General features: G+C 39.3%; 1 protein-coding gene across 5 annotated transcripts in view; it reads right to left on the reverse strand.

Annotated features, from left to right (window-relative positions):
• The window catches only part of SSBP2 (single stranded DNA binding protein 2), a 125,117-nt gene that overhangs the window by 71,303 nt on the left and 30,943 nt on the right, over positions 1-22,871 (reverse strand). For all 5 annotated transcript variants that reach the window (XM_085567184.1, XM_021551806.4, XM_021551805.4 and 2 more), the window contains exons 2-4: positions 20,053-20,125; positions 15,960-16,021; positions 14,280-14,364 (exon numbers count right to left, since the gene is read on the reverse strand). In XM_085567184.1, the coding sequence (XP_085423310.1) occupies positions 14,280-14,364; positions 15,960-16,021; positions 20,053-20,125 (220 nt within the window). The remainder of the gene's footprint in view (positions 1-14,279; positions 14,365-15,959; positions 16,022-20,052; positions 20,126-22,871) is intronic.

Genomic DNA, 22,871 nt, shown 5'->3' on the forward strand with positions numbered 1-22,871 from the left:
TTAGGCAGCAGATTTAACTTTCTGGATATAATAATGAACTCTTAATTTTGGGGGTGCTGCTTAATTAAAAAGCTACCAAAAAGATCACAGATACAAGCAATATTGGGTGGTTTTGATCAATATCTAGGGCAGCAATTAAAATAATAGCCTTATCCACAGTTTGACACTGGATATGGGGCCCATTTCTAAATTTCTTACATTCTGTAACAGGTTTTGACTTCAGTAGCTGTTTCAGTACAAAAACCCCTTGACAATATTAAGATGCAAACTGCTGAGCAACTGGAACAAAGAATATTGACAGCACTGCTTGGGTCCCCAAAGAGAACATTTAGAAACCAAGTAACTGGAAATGAGACTTGAACCAATCCTATGGTTCATCAAACATCTGCAATAATATTTGATTCTAGTGCAGTTACAGGGAGTGAATCGGAATGCCTGTCAGGCTGGGATTAAAAATTAAAGCAGAGGCCTTGGCTTGTCAGGAATTCATGTTGTTAAGGGGAAAAAAAAAGAGAAACATGTATTTTAAAAGCAAAATCACTGATCAGTGGAGGATCACCACCACAATGTGTGAGTTGAGAAAAGGAGGAGAAAATGTGTGTATTTTGTCAAGGCTGATAGCTAGTCTGAAGTCTGACATTTCAGCATGCTTGAAAGCAATACTTGAGACTTTTTTGACTGCTCTTACAAAGATACAAGTGGTTTGTTATATCACTAAACTGTATGATGGGATATCTACCTGCACTCAGCAAAGCTGACATAAAATAAAAGATCAACTAACCTACCTTAACACAGCTTCAGAGAAGTCAGGACTGAGCTTTCAAACAAAGGGACATAAAGCATGGGTCTGGAATGATGAGTTATGCAAGGAAAACACAGCTAAAAGAAGAATCTGTGCCCTGGGTTATTTACCACAGGCAAACACAGAGAAGGGGGTCTAGACTGGTCACTTCATCTGTGTGAATATTATCTACTTTAAAATAAATCAAAATAATAAATTTTAAAATAATAATAATAATTAGAAAGTAGTAGTTTAAATAATGTTTTTTCTGATCTGTAAAGGAAGTCATGGTGTTTCTGTACTTCATGGGAGTGAGGAGAAGGTGCAACCAAAAGCAACTCCTATAATTTTTGCCCGTTAGTTAAATCAGAATTACAGCTCAATTCTGGCAATTTGTGCAAAACCAATTAACCAGTATGGAAATGCCTTTTTATGCAGCAGCCAAATGCCTGTCAGTTTGTGAGCCGCAGCACTACCAGGAACAGTAGGTTCAAAACCTCCTTGTCTTTCATACTAAGGAAATACCCCAAAATGCAAGAAGCACTCCAATTTCAGATAAAATTATCAGGAAAATTTGAGGAAGCTCCTCTGTGCAATGAAAGAACTTGTAAGAAGCTCTTGCATTTTTAATTCTTTATAAATAAATATGTTTGGAAATTTCCAAGTTTCATTTACTTACTATAGGTTGATCTCTGAAAAACAGGGCAAATCAAAAATGGCACTCTAAAAACATCGTCCTGTGACTGGTTTTTTCTTTTGTACTGACCTTCACTCTGTTTCATAACCAGCTCTGTTAATTATAATAACTCACAAAGAGTTTAGAATACCAAGTATTTCTGCACTACTCCTACCCTCATGTAACGTAATTTCTGAATCAGCACCAGTAAGGGTTTCCTAAGCCTTTTTATTTCCATGGAAATCACACTTTAGGATTAACAATTCAAATAGCATTTTGTGTTTTGGGGCATCTGAAGTTTCCCTGAAGACAGCCAGAGGAACCAAATGTCACCACCATGACCTCCAAAAAAACCCTAAATAAACGTTAGAAGCCTCAGGATGAAATAAAGCACCAAGCAATGACACAAGTTAAAATCTTCAAAGAAATGTGTTGTCCACAAGACAAAAATGGACACATTCTACTTCTACAACTCCATGGTTTGCTCACTGAGCAAAAGAGCAACACAGAACTTACTACCAAAAAAAGATAATTCCAACTTAATTAATAACTACAGAATTCTTCTCCTGTTTAGGCAACGGTTGTGCAGAAGTGCTTACACCATCACAAATAATAATTCAGTTTCTGCTATCAGGCAGTATCTTAACACTGCAGCATTTTCCAGGTCCTGTTTAATAAAACTGGAACACATTTTCTAAGGTGGTTTCTAGTCACTAATAAATCTAGTATGTAAATGCATATTTACTTCTTGTAATATGTCCTTTGACCTCAACCTGAAATTCTGAAAACTGCGAGCGATCTAATTTGAATTACTGTGTTTTACTGTAATTTTTCTAAACCAAGAAGTTCCTGACAAAACCAGGATATACCACCTATTTTATGTGACTGATTTACAGAGATTGGTTCATCCAATATCAGGCCTGTATTAAGAAAAAAAAAAAAAAGGCTTTTTGTTAAGAAAATAGTCTTTTACTACATAAAGATACCCTAACTGAGCCTCTTGAACAGATTTATGGCATCTGGAGCACTTCTGGAGTTCATCTCATGTCAGGAACAGCTGGTGCAGACTCCACATTTTTATGTCAAAAAAATAAAAGAAGAAAACAAAAAAGAACCCAACAGGGTACTTATATTAACATGTACCAGTAGCTAAAATTTAAGTAGGCATGGCTGAGATTTAATTCACAATGTCAGAATCATCAGAACACAAATTACTACCTGTTTCAGCTCCTGCTCTCATTAAATGTATTTTTAAGGCACAGAACAAACCCAGAGGTTTTGCCACCTTTCAAACCTTATACCTGATGTTAATAACGTTAACCGGGCCATTTCCAGTTGGCATTATTAACAAATCATCACTGCTTTGCATTTGGGTAGTGGGGAAATTGAGAAGAAAGAAGAAAATAAACATACCAAGGTGATAATTTTTTCTCCTATATTTTTTTTAAGTCACAGGCTGCTCAAAAGTGAATAGTACACTGTTTCTTGAGGGCTTTCTGACTGAGAAGCATGAACCAACCAAAAAATTGTTACCGACAAATGCTGCAAAGACTGATGTAGGGTCTGAGAGACTCTTCTGGAAGGATGTGAAAGTTCTGCACAACAAAATTTGTGTGTCTGTGTGGGATTTAGGCACAACACAGCTGAACACAGATATTTAATAAAAAAACACCTCCATAAATCCCCAGTTCTGTCACTAGGTAGCTCAAGAGGTGCCTGAGTGCTACAGCAGCATCACAGAGACATCTGGATAGACAACTCAGCTACTGAAGTTTAGGAAAACATAAAGCAGCCAACAATAGGCTTTTAAAAAGAATCTTAAACTACAGGTTACCCTTTGTAAACCTATTACCCATATTGCACAAAAATGGAAAGTTACACGTGTTTTTGTGTTCTAGTGGCAAGATGAAAAAGTAGATTTATTAACGATAAGTGTTCAAGAACTACCCCTTTTGGGTGAAATAGCATCTGGTAACATGGTAGAACAAGAAAAATCTATTAAAGCCCTCTTCTGCAATTACCCTCTTGGATACCTTAGCCGTCAATACCATTTTCTTGTGCTAATTTGGAATTCAGGAAACTGAATAGAAGCAGTGTCAGCTTTACTGAGGAAATTTCTTTCTTTTGGTACCTATTTTCCACCATTCACTTAGGTCATGTTTTCTAAATAATCAGGCTAAAAAAGGTTGTTTTTTTTTTAATAAAGACAGCTTAGTTCCTTGTACAATTTAAAGAACATGCTTTAGGCAACAGGAGCTTCAACAAAACCTTTAACATACTATAGTGCTGCAACAATAAATAACAATACCCATCTTGTTCCAGGAAGAAGAAATTCTGCACATTATCAGGATAAGACAGCAAGGATGTCAAGTAGCTACATTTTCTCCTTTTAAAAGGAAATCCAACACATGTTCTCTATACAGCAATGGGGGGACAGCAGCTGGAGCAATAAAAATAAAGCAATTGGCAGTGGGAGTCACAAAACACCCTGCATACACAAAGGAACACAAAATTACAAAAATACAGGGGAAATAAACAAAATATTATACATCAGATCATAAGATGGACTAAAAAGCTTTCTGCAGGGCTATCTAAGGGTTGTCCAGCAGCCACCCTTTAACAAGTTTGTCCTTGTAAACAGAAAATTTGAGATTTTTACTCACAGTAGAGATAACTGGAAAAGGGTGTCCTTGCCTCAAATACACAAAAAAAAATCCAGATGAAATAAATTAATAGTTTGGGTACAGAAAAATATCTCTAAAACTGAATGGTAAACAGGAATGGCCCACTGCATTTGTACTGTTTCTGTGACCCTGCTACTGCAAACATGTGTGACTCTAATCAGAGTATTCACACATAAAATGCTACTCGACCATGAAATTGTTTGCCAGGCGAGGGCCAGAGTCCCTGATCCTGCTGTCGGACCTGTCCAGGCAGATCCCAACATCTGTGCAGAGCTGGGATCAAGCCAACAGGGTCGTGCTCCATGGGGACTCACTGCCTGCCTTTACAAATCTCACTGAAATCCTACTCGTGTAAAATTGATTTATTTAAGTGAAATGTCACACTCAACTGTATGCATATGCACAGCCTGTGCATTTTTCAGCCACTCTTTTAACAGAAAAGACATTAAAATTCACCTCAGAGGTTAAATTATTCCCTTAATTATCTACTACTTAAGATCTCAGTACATTTCAGAGTAAAATTTAGGTTTGCAATATGGAAATCAGATCTGAAACCAGAACTGGAAAATGTTTTCCAGATCCTTTATGTCTCAAAACACAATATTTATTATCTACCTTACAGAGAACTTTGTCTTCCACTTCCTATGTCAGAGAAAACCAGACAGGTCATGCACCTCTTCTGGTGTGAATTATGCACAGAACTATTTTATTGGGTAAATGAGCCTCTGATGGCTTACAGACTGCTGCATCTGAATTTTGTTACAGGTATCCTCCCTAAGTGGCATAAATCCAGTCTGTGGATGTTGCTGTGACAGCACTTTGGAGATGTACACTTAAGGTAAGGAGGGGTCACAGTAAAACAGCCTACAAGGACAAAGTGCAATGCAGACTTTCACCTTAAGTCAAATTAAATATTTTTTGTTCTCTCTGATTATGCCACAACCTCCATTTTTCTCTAGAAGGGAAAAAATAGAGATGAAATGCTGTATTTTATCTATCTGTATGCACTACAGATTTACTGTTTTCAGAGGTTATCATGTTTAGAATGCAGAGATCTCAAAATAAGAAACAAGATTTCCAAGCTTTCCTCTAAAGGTATCCCAATCTGCAGAGCTGCATGTTTCTTCCCAAGCACCACATCCTTTGCAGGCCTGAGGACACATGTAAACTCAAGTGCCTGTAACACCCAGGCCTTAATTCTGCAGAAAACTCAAAAAGACCATTATCTGCTCCCTGTGACTCGTGTTATGTAATGTGCATCTCATATTTAGTGTGGTGTTTGGATGTGACAGTTCTAGTCAGCCATGGATATCCGTGTTCCCTCCAGAGGCCTCCCTGCCTTTCCTCCTCATTACTTCACTTTTCACCACCTCTCATAAGGCATTTGTTGTTCAGCTGTTCTTATTAAGAGCCACACGTCTCCTGCAATTTGTGATCTTCAGGATTCATCTTTCATCATATTAGAGAGCAGATGGAAGTTGTAAGTCCTTGGATTTTCCAGAAATGTGCTAAGCAAGTCTGAAATGAGTCACTTAGATGTATTAACGGAGCAGTCGAGCTGATAACAAAATCTGTATTTGGCATATTGTGCAGACATAAGACTCTCACTTTCACTTTTGCTTTTCATGAGGCTAAAGAAGATTGCATTTAGGTGAAGTGCCTGCAGCCTGGACAAACAGGAAAAGGAAAATTCTTCCCATCAGTGCAGCTGTGCTTAACCTGGTGCAGACAAAGGCACGGCCAGACACCTGAGGCAGCTCTGCTGCTGCCTTTTTCCCAAGCTGGAAATGAAACTCAAGACAATTTTAATAAGGAGGTAATATAAAATTACATTTTCACTTGAAGGCCTTCAGGGGCAGTTATGGAACGATGTCCACAAAAGCCCACCCCCACAGGGGTGAGTACATTTTATAGGTTTTAGGAAATCAGTATAATTGATAAAAACACCAATTAGGAGGACAAGTGGTGATGATTTCCCCCCCGTCAAGCCCCTTCTCTGGAGCCCTCCCTTGGCACTGGCTGCACTTTGTCCATGAAATTCATCTCCAGGAGTTGCTGCTCTCAACCTTGGTAGCCAGGAAGAACCAAGACAGCACAGGGGCTTTGTACCCCTGGGGCTTGGAGCTCTGGAGTTTGTTTTCTTTTTGTTTAGAGAAAAGGCATGGAAAACTACTGGGAAAACCAGTCACTAGTACAACAGGCTGCAGAGCAAATAAATGTGTGAAGAATACAGAAAACAAAAAAGAAAAAAAGCAAAAACCAAATGGCATCAGTGCAGAGCCACAAAATGCCCTCATCCTCAGCCCAAGGAGATCTGACCAGCCACAGGGACTGCTCAGTGCAAACCCTGAACCATAAACATCAGGAGGGACCCTGGTGTGGAAGATGAACCACCAGGAGGAAGAGTCACTGGAGGGAGTGGGCCCTGGCAAGGCTTAACCCAGCACTTTCTCCCTATTGATCAAATGTTTGTGCTCTGTTGATGTAAGGCATTATGTACAATCAGTGTTAAATATTAATGCCAGAAAATCTCCAGCTCTAAATTCAGAGTTAGTCCATTTAACATTCCCAGTGTTACTAAGCTACAACTTGACCTCCTTTAGAGATGTTCTGGAGTGCTGTAAGAACATACTGTGTGCACTCTGCCATGAGTAAGGATGATCTGTATGTCAACAGTGACAAATAAAATGTTTTTAAAATACAACTACTAAAACAAAAGTTTGGAAAGAGGACATTTCTTAATGCTACTTAGACTTACAATAGACTGTATCTTCTCAATATTAAATACATTCAAATTAAGTGAAGCTTCTACAAGTTTTGAGGCAATGTCTAAAATCCAGAAGGTTTGCACTTCTGTATATTGAATTATTAGATAATTAAAAACACCCCTTGAAGTGTATATATGCAGAAGTGCTTTCATTTGTAAAAGAAAAAATATCCTCTCTCCTCTGAAACCTTGATTTTAAGTTCACTCCAAATGATAAAGTTTAAAATTTAAACTGCAATACAGCTTTCACTATGGTAGCATAAATAATCCATTCGAGCAAATGAAAAAATTAAAATTTGAATGAGCAGAGTTCATTCAATTGCAAGACATTTTACACAGGACACATTTAACAACATTAAGAAAGAAATGGCTGAAGTTGAAAGTTGTTCATCGGGACAACGACACAGGAAAAGAAATTGCAGTACCCTGGGACTTCCATTGAACTGGTCAGAAACTTCATGTGGAGTCTTCTTCCAGGCAATGACACGTCACATCTTTAGAGCAGAAGGACCTCAGCTTTATTTTAATTATAAAGAAGCCTTTGACTTCAGAACATAGAGAAATGAATCCATGAGACACCTGCCATGAACTAAAGTATCTAGTAAGTTAACAGTCTATCAAGGTTAAAAAAAACAGATTTCACCTGTGTATTTGAAACAAACTAAGCTACTTTAGAAGGCTGTGAAGCAGCCTGAGCATTCCAGCCACTTCCCTTCGCCTTTCAGCCTCTACCTCATCCTGTGAATTCCACATTATCTCTTCAATCACTCACTTCTCCCTTAACTTCCTGTTCCTTCACATCCCTGCCTCTCCTCCAAGCAAAAGAAAACCAAATTTTGTCCCATTTCATGAATTTGGTATATCTCTGCAGAGTGTATATCAATATTATTGGTGCGCCACTCTAAATAAATACTATTTTTCACACAGAATGCTCCCAAAGCCTGCCCTCATTAAAATGGCTGTTATCTCCCATTGTTTTCAATGAAAGTTAAGCTAAAATGGTTGTTAGAAAAGAGGAAAAAGAACAAAATTTGTCCACTGCCTCCCTCTGGGAACCATGAAACAGGAGCTAAATTACCTTTGGGGAAATGGTGGTTCCTTATCCTGTCTGAGGCTTCCACTGAGCTCAAACTAATTAACTATTTTACTTCTAAATTCCAAGGAAATTAAATATTCACTCAAAGAAGAGCAAATGGAATTTTGGGGAGGAAATGCTGCTTGTGCTCTCTGAAACAAGTGGCTGAGTTCTCACATTAAAAGAGAAGCAACGCACAAAATTACCTGGGAAATTACTTCTATAAAGAGAAAAATTATGTTGGCTGTAAGAAGCAACACATTTCTCTATCAGAACTTACTATTCACATTTGTGACACAGAGCAGTTTAAATCCAAGCAATATATTTTCTACTAATTTATGGGAAGTAATGATGAAGAAGGATGGTATGAGCAGTACAAGCACATCTTCCCTGTTCATGAAAATGTGCGAACATGAATTCAACTGGGAGGTTTCTTAGCAGGAAACAGGAAATTAATCCTGATTTTCCTGCAAAAGGAGTCTCTGCAATCCAAGGGAAGTATCAATTGCTCAACTTCTAAAAATTGATGGTGAGCCAACAAAAAGTTTCATACTCTCAGAGATCCAGTGCAACATTCTGATATTCACTCATAAACACCTGACACCCGGCAAGGTTCTTTGCAGACTTTGGGAGCTGGAGCATGCTTTTAACTAATCCATTCCACACTATTAATGAACAGCTACTGAGCAATAAAATTAAGGAGCTGGGGGACTGAGGCAGTTGAGCTTGCCTGTGTGAATTCTGTGTAGAACCCTTGGGAGGTGACTCACCCTGTCCACCCCAAACCCCCACACTGAGCACTGGCCTCCGTGCAGACAAAACACCATCCTACACCAAGGACAAGAATCTGAAACATTTATCCAGTTTTTTACATTCACTGCATTTTTGGCTGCACACATGAGAAAGTCAAGGATGCATCACCTTGGGAGATGACACCAAACAGCATTCTGAAAAAAAATATGATCTGTCAATTGTTTATTGTTGTGCAATCTTTAACCATATGGATTTACTAAATGTGTTCAGGTATGGAATTTCAAAGCAAATGCAAATTCTTCATTTTCTTCTGGCTTCCATATCTAAGAAAACATTTTACTGCACATACACTTGAACAGTGTGAGACATTATCCCCATAGAATGAAAAGAGCAGTAAAGAAGAAAGACACTTCATTCAAAGTTAAATATGAATGCTACTTACATAAAAAGAAAGAATACAATTTTAACAATGAATGTATGAGAGGAAATGCTTTTCACTTCCCTAATAACTACAAAAAGAATGCTATGGCCAAATTTCTTCTGCTTTTAGGAAACAACCTGTCCTCTACCTGGACACAGGAACTATCTACAGAGTAGAGAAATCATCTGTCTGAAGGACATATTCTGAGGGTGAAATCACTGACTTAGTGATGATCAGTAAATATGCAAAGGGCCTTCCAGAATTTTGTGGAACTCAGGTAAAGAACTAACAGGTAACTCAGATCTGCAGCACTGCCTCTGGAACAAAAGCCCTAGAGCAAAGCAGGACAACTTGTCATCTTTTGCCCTTCTATGGGAGGATAAGGATGATGGGTAAATTTTTTCCCATAATTTCTGTTTTAAGAAAAAGAAATTTAACATGCGAGTTTAAATTGCATTGTCCACAGAAACTGACAGCTGGAAACGAGACACAGAATTCCATTTTCAGCAATAAAGCTAGAAGCAAAAGCTGCCCTAGCTAGGCTGCCTGCAGAAGGTCACAGTAGCAAGAGATGGGTCAGGAAATCAAGAATGAAAACAAGTTCCTCCATCCCTGATGCACAGAAGAGAAGGAGGACAGCAGTTTAATGAAACCAGAAACAAAACAATTCTTGTGGAAGTCTCACAGGCTTTTCATGGCAATCTGTAGTCTGAAATAGACATAAAAGTATTCACAACTCCTCAAATACTGAGTATTGATAATGATTAATTAAGGGGACTTGGGGTGTTTAGGGTGTGCAAGTGCCTCTTAATTGTACTGAAGGGAGATGGATCCAGAGAAGAAAGTAGTAATTTCTCTCCCCATAAAAAATAGAAATAAATGCAGAGACCCAAATTTTCTGAAGAGAGGTGCACACAGATTGAGCAGCCACCTCAAATGTCCAAATACTCTGCGCTAAGTAACTTCTAGGAAAATTTTCTTTTTCTACTTATGACCTTTAAAAGGAAAAATCTGGACAAAACCAATGACAGCATTGTCTTTGGTACACTCTACAACCCTCTGTCACAGAGCTCAGCACTGAACTGTGCCAACAGGGCAGAGGGGATGTGGGCCCAGCTCATTTCAGTCTCTGGAGCAAGGAGTATCTCTGGTTTGTTACCCTGTGCATTACCTGGAATTCTGGGAGACACAAACACAAACCAGACGCTTTTGCCTATACAAGAAGTGATCTTTCAAAGAGCTGGGGAGTAGAACTAATCAAACCCGACCTGAAAAATAATCAAGATCTTAATACAGCTACATGTGAGAAACAGTGTACTCTTTCTTTGCACCAGCACCACATGGAAAAACTTCCAATGCCAGGAGCATGAAATAACAGGAGCACAGGAATTTCTGGTGAGTAAAAATATTTTAACTGCTATGTACAGAAATCATCTTGTAAGGCACCACCCCTTCAAACCCAGAGATGGGGATAAAGGGCCAGGCCTGAGGAGGAGAGGATGGCCATTTGTGGCCAAAAGAAGAAGGGGTACTGCTAAAAATCCAGGCTTTTTTTCCCCTTTTGGACTCAGTTTTCAGCTTGGAAAGAATTGGAAAGAGATGCATGTTGGAACTTGCTTCTCTCAGCAGAAGGTCTCAAAATGTGGAAAAACGAGCTCTTAACTAGAGAGGTGAAGAAATTTCCTCAGGACATCATGAAGAAACACAAACCATTGTACACTGAAGAGTGAATTTTGCCTCAGACCATCCATGTACATGATTTCTCACAAGACTTCAAAGCGTGCAGAAGTTTTTCTCCAGGAAAAAGTAAAATAAGAGGTACCTGGAAAATAATCATGAGGATTTTTCTACTTCAAATGAAGCTACTCCTACTGAAAAACCTGCAGTATTAACAGGTTGGGTGAGCAAGCAACAGTATTCTTCCCTGAGTCACCTGAAACAATTTCCAATTCTACATCATATATGTCAAAACTTCCATGCCAGGACTTATATCCATGATCCAGCACATGCACATTTATGACATGCATCTTTTCAAGCCTCAGAAATGATAAAAATGTACCTAATCAGTTCAGAACTTTGTTCACTAAGAAGGAAACATATACAGTGGAAAATCTTGACAGAAAATAAACATAAAATCCATTTTAAATATGCGGGAGCTGCAAATACTTAAACTGAGGATGAGCATGGAAAATGTTCTTTATAAAGCCAGAATTTGGTTTTGCTTTTCTATTTAGTGGATTTTTAGTAAGATGAGCATTGTAGTGCTGCAAGCAACAACGCACTGTCTGAGGGGGGAGAAAAATCAAACAGCAGTAATCTTACAGTTGCAGTTCAGACAATGTAAAACTTGTAACTTGAAGAAACTCAGTCTTCTGTGTATTCATTTCATGAGTCAACCTGTGTGTTCCTGTCTGACTCGCAGCTATGTCAAGTGAGGCAGCAATATTTCCAAATCATTAAATCATCTGCAAATGCTTTCCTCCTCCATCAAGCATTCCTAAGCCTTTCTCTCTCCACAAAAGCAAAGACAAGATTATTTCCTCTCCAAACACAGCCCACTCAGCTACAGCTGCCATGTCTGCAGCAGCCAGACCACGCACCCCTTCAGCAGGAACAGTTTTTCTTAGGTCAAGTGGAACACATGCCTAATAAAAAATTCTGAATTGCTCGTATGAATTAATAAACAAGCCTTCTGTGCTGTTTTGTACGTACAATAACAGTTTTCAGATACAACAGCACAGATACAAATGCTCTACTACTTGACCTGCAATGTAGCAGCAGAATTTTGATTTACTAGCCTTGTCAGCCTTGGCAGGAGGAAGAATCCAGCAGCAGCTTCTGGTGGTTCCCACTGATGATGGGATTTTGACCTCTCCACAGGCAATGGAAAAACACTGTGTGGATGGGGATTTCACTTAAAACATGTTCATCTCCCTCTGCTGTGAGATCTGCTTGATCATATCCTAATACCATTTTCTTGTTCTTTGACATGAGCTTACAATGCTACCTTAAAATACCAGACGCAAAAACCACGATGAAGATTGTCCTAAGCAAAAACTAAGTGATAACAAGGAGCGTAGTGAGTCTTGTGTGGGATTCAATGAATTTATCCCAACTGTGACAAAAACAATGCAAAGCTTTTCCTGCCACCTTAAAATATTAAGAGAACAGGTTTTACAAACACCAGGCAAATTAATTTCTGAAATAAATCAAATTGTTCCTAAAATAAGTGTTCATCCTGTCTAGATGTGCAAATAGAATCATACCATGATTTTATCTTTTCTTCATCAAGCATGACTTTATACAGTAAGTTAAATATTCAATCACAGAATTGTAGGACACACCAAACTCGCATTTTCTCACTTTTCTTGAATTCTGACAATACACATCATAAATGAGCAATAAGGTCATGTAATATTCCAAGGCCTGTAGAAATTAGAAATGCTAATGGAACATGCTAAAGGAGGTTTCTAACTACTTTGATTAACCTACTCAAATTCTTAGTATACCTCTAAATTTAGACTCAATAGTGAACTTACTGATCAGTTACATTCTCCTGAGCTTAAAGGTTTGTGGACTCCTTTTAGACTCCAAATACTTTTTCACTGAAAATTTCCTCTGGCTCATCATTCTGTTTCACAATTCTGTTTCACAACAATATTTACATTTTTTGGATTTTTGGCTTTTGTTACATACACTTGACTTTGAGAACACAACGTCCCTCACTGAAGTCAACTGTTGTGCTTTGGATCTGCCCAGATTTAAATCTCTAATGTCATTCCTCATGCTCTTACACTATTCCTGTAAAACAACTGCTCCTTCAGTGCGGAATTAAACCTTCCTCTAATAACAAGGAACCAAAATACTAAGTGGGTAATATTAATAGCTAAGTCTTTCATTTTTCCAACAACTTTATATTTAAAACAGATTAGGACAAAATGACCACAGCTATTGTGCTTCCAAGAGATACTTCATTTTTAATTTGAGGAATGTGCCTTACTAAGTTGGCTGACCTTAACAACTCTGTGGGTACAAAATGTCCTTAAACTTTGTTCCTCTCTCTGATAATTATTTTTTTCATTAATTATGTTAGCATAGCCTGGACATGACTGTGCAACCTTGCCCAAGCTCCTTAACCAGTCACCCTCACAATTTAACCACCACTACAAAGAGACATTGGTGAAAGATGCTGGACATCTCTGACCGTGCTGATGGTGCATTCAAAAGTCTAAGGTGTTGTTTACTGCAAACAAGGCAAGATCCCCATTAGCTCATGTGTTGTAGGATGCCTAGCCATTACCAGATTTTGACAACAGAAAATGGAAAATGGTCACTTTGCTGAATAATTTCTGTTGTTCCGAAACTGTGTCTAAAAGACACTGGGATAGGTCAGTCTAATTTCAGTTTTATCCTTAGAAATATTTTTTTGGCCATAACTAGACACTATTTGTGAGGCAGACCTGGAAAAGACTCTAGGAAAGAGGTTTCACAGGTGTAGTGTGAGAACTACTCTCACTCAAGACTCCCCTGTTGTGTTTTGAACAAAGTCTCAAAGGCAGCAAAACTGGCATGACACTTCTACCTTTTATTCCTCCTGTTGCCTTTGGCCAGCTGATTTTGCATTTAACTTATTCTATGTTGCTTGATTGTTTATTAGGGTGAAAAATCTCCAAGTTATTTCAGGATACAAAAACATGTACACCACCCCAGTTTCAGCGAGGGTGGTCCTGACAGAAGCCAGAGATTAGTTCCATCTACAGAAACGTCTTTTCTTCAGCACTGACAAAGCACAGATATTTGGGCAGGTCACATCCATGTTTCCGTCTGTCCTGTGCCTTTGTGACCAGCCTCATGTGTCCACAGTGTGGGGGACAGAAGGACACTCTTTATTCTGCATTAACACATGCAACAGCACCTTGATCTGAGACAGCTTCCAGGAATCACCCACATTGTGCTGGCAATTAAAGAAGTAGGAACTCCTAATTCTAAGGTATCCCTAGAAAAGTGAGAGTTTCATAATGAACAACACCTGTGTTTTTGAGCCAGTGCAGTGCAGAAATACTTCTCTATCACATTTATACATGCAATTAATAAAGCCATGATAAAGACACACAAAACTTACATAGTCATGAAAGGCTTTTGCTTCACTTGAGTGTTCATATGTTTCTCGTCTTTCTGGAGCTGCACAATAGAGATCCCAGAACACACTACAAGGGAAGAGGTTAGAGAAGATGGTGAGTGTCACTGTGATGCTCATGTGCATTTTATGCATGCACACACACCACATGGATGTTCCTACACAGAAATGTCACTTTCTCTCCAAAGAATAGGAACACTCACCTCCAAGGAAGAATTTAGATTTGTAAATCATCTGTGAGGAACCAAGTTCTGCCGTCTGATCTCTGAGGCAAGCAGCGCTGTACTCCTTTAACACCACTAAACTACAGACCAAGAATCTGGTCTAATATATATGAACCCAACATGTAATACTGTGCATTTAATGTTATCCCTCCAGCAACTGCTCAAACGATTTCCACAGAGCACAAAAAGGAATGAATTTGTAATAGTATGGAATGGAAAGAAACCGGAGAGAAAACCAGGAATCCTTCCATGGTCAGGCTCCTGGAATCACAGAACGATTTGGATTGGAAGGATATTAGAGCTCACCCACTATCCTAGGTTACTCCAAGCCCCATCCAACCTGGCCTTGGACACTTCCAGGGATGGGGCAGCCACAGCTTCTGTGGACAAATGTCCAGTCCTGTGCTTAAACCAAAGCTCCCTGAAGATCTGGTGCCTGGGCAAGCACAGAAAATTCATGGGCATGTTCTTAGGTCATAAAGAGTAAAAGGGAAAGTAGTATGGCACATAATCCCATTGGTCTTCCCCCACAAACTCATTAAACTATAGTTACATACCAATCAGTTCTACCACAAAGTTTCTGGAATGAAACTGTGTCTATGCTAGAATGACTTAATAACATAATAGATAATAAAATTTGTTGGAGTTTCATAGCAGTTTTTTACTGGTTTAGACTTAATCCTCTATAACTTAATCCAACACCATAGTAGGGATTTATGGACAGTTTGAGCACTCTGATGCAGACAATCAAAATTAAGGATAATGCAGATATTAGAGATAAAAGGGACACGTTCTTGACAGGCTTCCATCCTACAGCAAGAGCTGTGAAAGAATGGTCAAAGAAGTTGTACAAATCACTTGGGTTCATATGGGACCATTTCAAAACCTGTGAATTCTTGTACTACTGACAGCTGGGCATATTCCCTGCACTTCTGCATTTCGTCAAACACAGGCTTGTTGGATATACTAAAATAATGAATAAATACCATGGTTACACAGCAGTGCCTATGAGCACTCTTCTCTCCTGGGGAATTCTACACACACACACTGAGCAAGCTCACATTTACACAGAGTTTCTGTATTTACTGTGTTTTCTTTCCAAATGCAAGTATTTATGATATGTAGAATGACCCCTTAGCTGTAAAATGTGCTGGAAGTTGGTGAAGAAGGAAAGTCAGGCCACCTCCTTTCTTATCAACACACTATGCACTATTTCTTTTTTTCTGTATCCAATATCCAGTATCATTTTCTATTATTTCCTTTTCCATATCTAATTTTCCTGTATCTAATTTTCTGTTATTTTATTCCTTAACAAGAGAATGCTTCTTAATCCTGATCCTCTCATTCTTTTTATAGTGTTCACCTGAATTTTTTGCCTCCAGCAGCTGGAACTGGACATCAACATATTCTAAGAAAACCAGAGAAGAAAACTGGTACTTACCACCACCAGGAATGCAAGAATCCTGGGGGCTCCCCCAGTGTGATATTTTTTTCCCATCTTATCTAAAATAAAATGATAGAAACAGACGTGTACATTCTTGTGATCATTGTGACTAAAAAGCATTACAACATTTAGATAGAAAAAGGATGAGAAAGAGGAGATTTCACAGTTACGAGATGCTTTATGGTCATAAATTTGAATGCCCTGTTTACTTACTTTTCTACATTTATTGATATACCTGATACTTAAAATTAGCTCCTCTTATGCTAGGGATGCATAGTTTAGAATTTTATTCTTTGGTTTTTTAAAAGTTCTGAATATATTGTGTATTATTTTAAGGTCAAAAATGCATGATTAAGAATGTAATTATTAAGTACCCTTAAAACTGAAATCTTTTCCCATTTGCACAGGACGGATGCTGTGGATTCAGCAGGTGGCACTCTTACCCCCGCAGCCAGGGCCAGCAGTGTTTTATAATCCTCAAGGAGTGCCTCAGTCACAGGTAATGTGGCAAAGCAAGGCAGCACCACTGCCACAACCCGGCTCCCACCACGCAGGGTAATTGTACAGCTACTCTGCCTTGCTTTCCTGTGCTGGCAGGCTCTCCTCAACACCTGCACTGCCTGGGCCTTCCTCGCCACCAGGGAAACTGGGTCTGTTTGATGCTCTTTTCAAAGGAAATGCAGTTTAAGAGCTCTCAGCTCCTGAATTCAAACTTTTGTTGTTGATTAGGGAACCAATCACCAATAACAGCAACAGCATCTGCCTCTGCAAAACTTCCCAAAATGTTGTACCTTAACTACAATCACACAACCACCTTGTCAATGCCAGTTGGTAGCTTGACCTTAACACCAAAATTGAATCGTTTGGGCTTTAATAAAGCCCACACAAAACTGTCCAGAAAAATGTCTCATGTTAGAACTTGGTGGATCTTTGGTGCACACTTTGCATTGTGTGCACTGCAAGCTCCTCCAGTTACAATGACACATAGCATAATTTCCTGTCCAACTCTCTTTAAAAAGTTGTTAAAAGCACAAACCATATTCTTCTCTAGACAGACAAAAATAGGGTTATTTTGATTAAATGCTTAAACAGCCTTAATATAAAAAGAATTTTAAGTGATAGATCCATATACATATATGTAGAAGTACATTAAAGCATATAGTGATCATACTGCCAGGGACCTTCCTAAAGCTGGCATTTTTCAGAGAGATTTAAGATTCTCAACTAATTCTTGATTTCCACATCCAATTCTTAGGAAATTTAAACTCATAAAAGTTTTGTCAGTAGCAGAATATGCCTAAAAATGTTGTTGGTACTTACATGAAAATCCATGTAGAAAATCTCAAAAATTAAGAAAGCTAATACAATTTTGATATATTTTATGAATACAACATTTTTAAATAATTATGCTATTTTAAATTGTCTATAACAGATAACATTGAGCCACTATTGCTGGTAAACTGGTAAAGCTGACAGAATGAAAACCCAACATCCCTCACACAGTAGTTAATACACAAAAAAACATATTTCACTAAGTTCCTGAAGTGCTTAAGTGCTTAAAGTTCCTTAAGTGCTGGCAGGAAAAAGTGATGAACATTTGAAAGTGAAAGCCACTACAAAGGTATTACACACTCTTCAAATACACTTCTCTGAGGCACAGCTGCTCCTCATGCACCCTGGGAATGTCTTGGAAAGACTTGTATTAATAATCAGGAACACACAGTACTTCTGAGAAGGTTCAAAATAACATAATGAAGAGATGCATTGTACAACCAGAACGAAAAAGTGGTTTCTGAAGCAGAAATATCATTTGCGTAGCAGTAAAAATTACATCTGTGAAGAACACCCACATTATGTTTAAGCAGTGATTGTTTTCTTCAAAGCAGGGCCTGGTGAGGAAATTACCCAGTTCAGGTCTTTTGTGGATCCTGGGACATATGTCATCTTGAGAAACTGATTGGGAGAAGGAGACTGAAGGGAACGTGGAAGTTAGGGACTTTTTTCAAGGCTTTTTGTTTTGTTTTTTTTCAAATATCCATACTTGTGTCTACTATAGCAGATGTGGCCTGTCTGACCAACGAGACTTATCAAGAATTATTATTTATGGAAAAAAAAATCTTCATTGTCAAGTGTACTGGTTAAGCTCATAGTCAGGGAATGATTAACTGGGAAATGCCCACCAACCTGGTCCAGCCAGGCTAATGGAATTATCCAAGGCTGGAATATGACTTCCAGGATAGAATATGCATGGGATAAAGATCAGCTCTTCAAGGGAAGCATACAAAAGTCAAACTAGACACAAGGCATGACAAAAACATGGGGATGGTCAGGACAACCATCCCTAAGTTATAGAGTATTACAGTGGATTTGTGGATATCCAGCTTCTGTTTTCCCTTAATTTGGCTCCATTCCTCTGAGTCACAGTCCCTGGCATATCTGTGAGAGGGCTCTTAACCTTTAGACACTACTCTTAGCTGCCCTACAGCTCAGACAATCTATGTGTGCTCTTCTTTTAAGCCCCAACACTCAGCTTCAGAGCTACTCTCAACAGTTTAACTTTAAAATGAAACTCACCCAAACTGAGAGAGCACCCAGCACAGCAGTCACAGAACCATTCACAAGAACTGTCAGCCCATTTACTCTCCTGCACTGCTAATTAGTGAAGGAAATGGACTCACAGCTCGTACCTCATACCCACACTACGCGCTACTGATTGTCCCTGAGCTGCCTTTACCATCACTTGATGAGTACAAGTCTTAATTTTGAAGATTTGATATATCCTTAGGTTTCACTGTTCAGACCTGAGATCTTCTCTGTAACTCAAGATGGAATTAGTTTAAAAGCTGAGTTTCAAGACACTGTATTTAATGTTTTCAGGAAATCCAGATGTCATACCAGCTATGCTTCTCCAACTGTTCATTTTGCAAATACATCGTAAAAACAAAGTGCACAAAATTTACCTCTTGCAATGCATTATTTACAAATGACAGCTGTTTTGGAAAAGCCAAGATGATACTCTACATTATTTTCTCTCATTTTTCCAGTGTTTTACCACAGAGATAAAACAATTGTCAAAAACATGCTTTATTATAAATGTAAACTGATCATACTACAATTCTACCCTTTTCCTTATCTGTGCTTTGTCAGTTTTGTGTAAACATTGCAAACAGTTCTCTGGATTTTCATTTTCCCCTCTTCCATCTCCAAAATGTCATCACCAGCATAATAATTTTATTAGCTTCTGGAGGAGGATCAGTTAAAGCAGCAATTTTCCTGGGACAATATCTTGCCTATTTTTTCCAAATTTCTGCTTACTACTCCTATTATTATTACTACTCCTACTACTACTACTACACTATTATCGTTATTATTAGTTACTGTTATTGTTGTTATTATTACCTTATATGTTCTTGTCAAAGATTAAAAACACTAATAAACCCAGAAGACTTCAATGTGTTCAGCATACATTTGTATCCTAGGGCAAAAATAAAATGCTGAGGAGACATAATTTACTTCAACCTTCACCAGATGCATACAAAGTCTTTGAAAAGACTCTTTTAAAAAACCCCAAAACTACTGTGTAAAAGTAAAAATTCCATTAGAAGTAGAAAGTGTTTAAAAAAGCAGGACCTAAGTGGTTGTGGATATCATTGATTCAACAGATGAAAAGAAGTGAAGTGGTTAAAAGCATGGTGAGAGCACAGAGAGATCAGCAGTGCTCCAGAGAAGTAGAACTGATAGTGTATGACAGTGGGATGTAAAATACATTTAGAAGGACCCATCATTCACAATTGGAGATATCAATAGTAAGTTAAAAGGTCATCAAAACTGAGTACCGTTGAAGTGTTCTCCAGCATGCCCACTTATTAGAGAAAATAGATTAATCTTTCCCAGTGTAGAATGGGGATTACAAACCACAGCAAAAATAGTTGCACAAAATCATGTAAAATGACAAGGCAAACTGGGCTCTGGAGGATGAGGAACAGCAGACTGAGGCAAACTGATACCCAAGGTTCTCACTGCTTTTATTCTAGACCAAATCACATTTATTTCACTTGCAGACCCTCAGAAGTCATGTTAAAAAACTCACCTCTGATAAAAATGTCTGGGCTGATTTCTGTGCTCCTACATGGAGCAGATATTCATATACGTACAGTGCTAATCTGAAAAATAAACAGAAAGGACAATATTTAGTATTATGCATTTGTTTGCTCCTCTTCTTCAAAAATAAAGGATTATCACAAGTTTGAGGTATGCTCCACTGACTTCCACAAACCACAATGTACTCAACATGCCAAATCTATTACCTCTACCAGAAATTTTCAACTAGACATGCAGGTCAATCTGACCAGAGGTGTTTAAATAGTTGCTAATTAAAACATTATTAAGCCCCCAAATTACTTAATGTCAACATTTTTAATATTTGGACAAGTGCCCAGTGAGCTAACAAGTGACCCAGTGCTGCTCTGAGTGAGCATGCTTACTGTAAATACAATATATTCACGCAGCATCACTGATTGCTTTTCCAGGTCAACCTTTTTAGCATGTGGAATGTGTCAAGCTGTTAGCACACTTGAAAAATAGCCCTGTGGTTTTTCCAAAGAACATGGAAACTTCAGGCTGAGTCAGAAGAAGTGATGGCAGCCTCGACGCCCGGCATGGCTGAACAACCACAGCTCTGCCGCAAAGGGAAAACAGATCCTGAAATTCATCCAGACCTGGGCTCTGGTGGCAGCAGAGCTACAAACAACTGCCACAGCTCCAGCTGACTCCCCAGAGCCTCCCGTCTGTCTGCCTGCAAGTCTCCAGGCTTGCCAGAAGGAGGACGAGAAGGAGAAAGACGAGAAGAAGGAGGAGAAGGAGGAGGAGGAGGAGGAGGAGGAGGAGGAGGAGAGGAAAGAAGGAGAAGGAGAAGGAGAAGGAGAAGGAGAAGGAGAAGGAGAAGGAGAAGGAGAAGGAGAAGGAGAAGGAGAAGGAGAAGGAGGAGGAGGAGGAGGAGGAGGAGAAGGAGAAGGAGAAGGAGAAGGAGAAGGAGAAGGAGAAGGAGAAGGAGAAGGAGAAGGAGAAGGAGAAGGAGAAGGAGAAGGAGAAGGAGAAGGAGAAGGAGAAGGAGAAGGAGAAGGAGAAGGAGAAGGAGAAGGAGAAGGAGAAGGAGAAGGAGAAGGAGAAGGAGAAGGAGAAGGAGAAGGAGAAGGAGAAGGAGAAGGAGAAGGAGAAGGAGAAGGAGAAGGAGAAGGAGAAGGAGAAGGAGAAGGAGAAGGAGAAGGAGAAGGAGAAGGAGAAGGAGAAGGAGAAGGAGAAGGAGAAGGAGAAGGAGAAGGAGAAGGAGAAGGAGAAGGAGAAGGAGAAGGAGAAGGAGAAGGAGAAGGAGAAGGAGAAGGAGAAGGAGAAGGAGAAGGAGAAGGAGAAGGAGAAGGAGAAGGAGAAGGAGAAGGAGAAGGAGAAGGAGAAGGAGAAGGAGAAGGAGAAGGAGAAGGAGAAGGAGAAGGAGAAGGAGAAGGAGAAGGAGAAGGAGAAGGAGAAGGAGAAGGAGAAGGAGAAGGAGAAGGAGAAGGAGAAGGAGAAGGAGAAGGAGAAGGAGAAGGAGAAGGAGAAGGAGAAGGAGAAGGAGAAGGAGAAGGAGAAGGAGAAGGAGAAGGAGAAGGAGAAGGAGAAGGAGAAGGAGAAGGAGAAGGAGAAGGAGAAGGAGAAGAAGGAGAAGGAGAAGGAGGAGAAGGTCTTTTATATTTGCTACCAGCAATGTTTCTGAGATGTAAAATGTATTTGAATGCACCCAGTGATACATAGCTATTCGTATTTGAAATATTCTCCCTGTTCATTTTCAAAAACCTGTAGATAGCTACACAAAGAAGAGAGGGAGAGGATCTATCTTCCTGTTCAAAACCCTATTCCATGTTCTGTGTGATCGCTGCCATCATGGCTTTGATGGAGCAGTAATTATTGCAGTGACCTATCAACTGTGAAATTTTAAAATCTCAGAGAGACCTTCCCCAAAAATGTTTCTACAAACAACTTTCATTAGCTGTTTGTACTTTGTATATGTAATATATTCACATATTACCTTACTCTCTGTCAGACTTCAAAAGCAAGGATGTACTTTTTTTCTCAAATTAAATATATATAATTGAAACATGTGGCTAGTTTTAGTTTGAACTCTCTAAGTACTGTGGGGGAAGAGGATCTATTAAGAGTTGACTTAATTCTTCCCAGGTCAACTACCATGCAAATTTTAAGCAATAAATATTGCAGACTAAATCTAAGACAGATGTAAGAGACAGAGAAGAAATGCTTTTCTGCCACAGCCAATACATCCTGAATACCCAATAATGCTTTAAAGCACCTCATTTGTCTTACGAGAGTCCCTTTCTTGTTCTTCTCCAAACATGAAGCCTGCAGTCCAGATAAAAGGGTTTGTGTGATCACATCCTTCCTGCCCCATGAAGGAAGGCGGAGCAGCACAAACCCTGGTTTGCTACGGGGGTTACAGCACCCCATGGCTCTGCCATCGACTGCAAGCTTTGGCAGACAAGCACCTTGATGCCCACACTGACAGCACAAGACTTTAATGCCCACAGGGATTTGTGCCCCCTCTCAGGACTCTGGGTGCCTGCACAGTGCTCCAGCACAGCCCAACATCCCTGCCTGTCCCCACTGTCTCTGCTCCAAAAACACAGGATATTTCAACACTGCAACAACAAGACAACCCTAAAACTTTTGACCTAACACACAGAATGTGCTAATTAAGCACGATGCCAACTGCTAACATGCTGTTACCTCTTGGGCTAAACAAACCAGCAGCGCAGTGAAATGGTGTTTAATGAGAGAGTGGAGGGTAAATGTGGCAGATTTCAGTAGAAGGCTTTAGGCTTCCAGGCTGATCCAGCTGTGGTAAACCCCAGACTGCCAAGG

This window comes from Lonchura striata, chromosome Z (assembly GCF_050655825.1).
Source record: "Lonchura striata isolate lonStrDom1 chromosome Z, ASM5065582v1, whole genome shotgun sequence".
Classification (NCBI taxonomy): domain Eukaryota; kingdom Metazoa; phylum Chordata; class Aves; order Passeriformes; family Estrildidae; genus Lonchura; species Lonchura striata.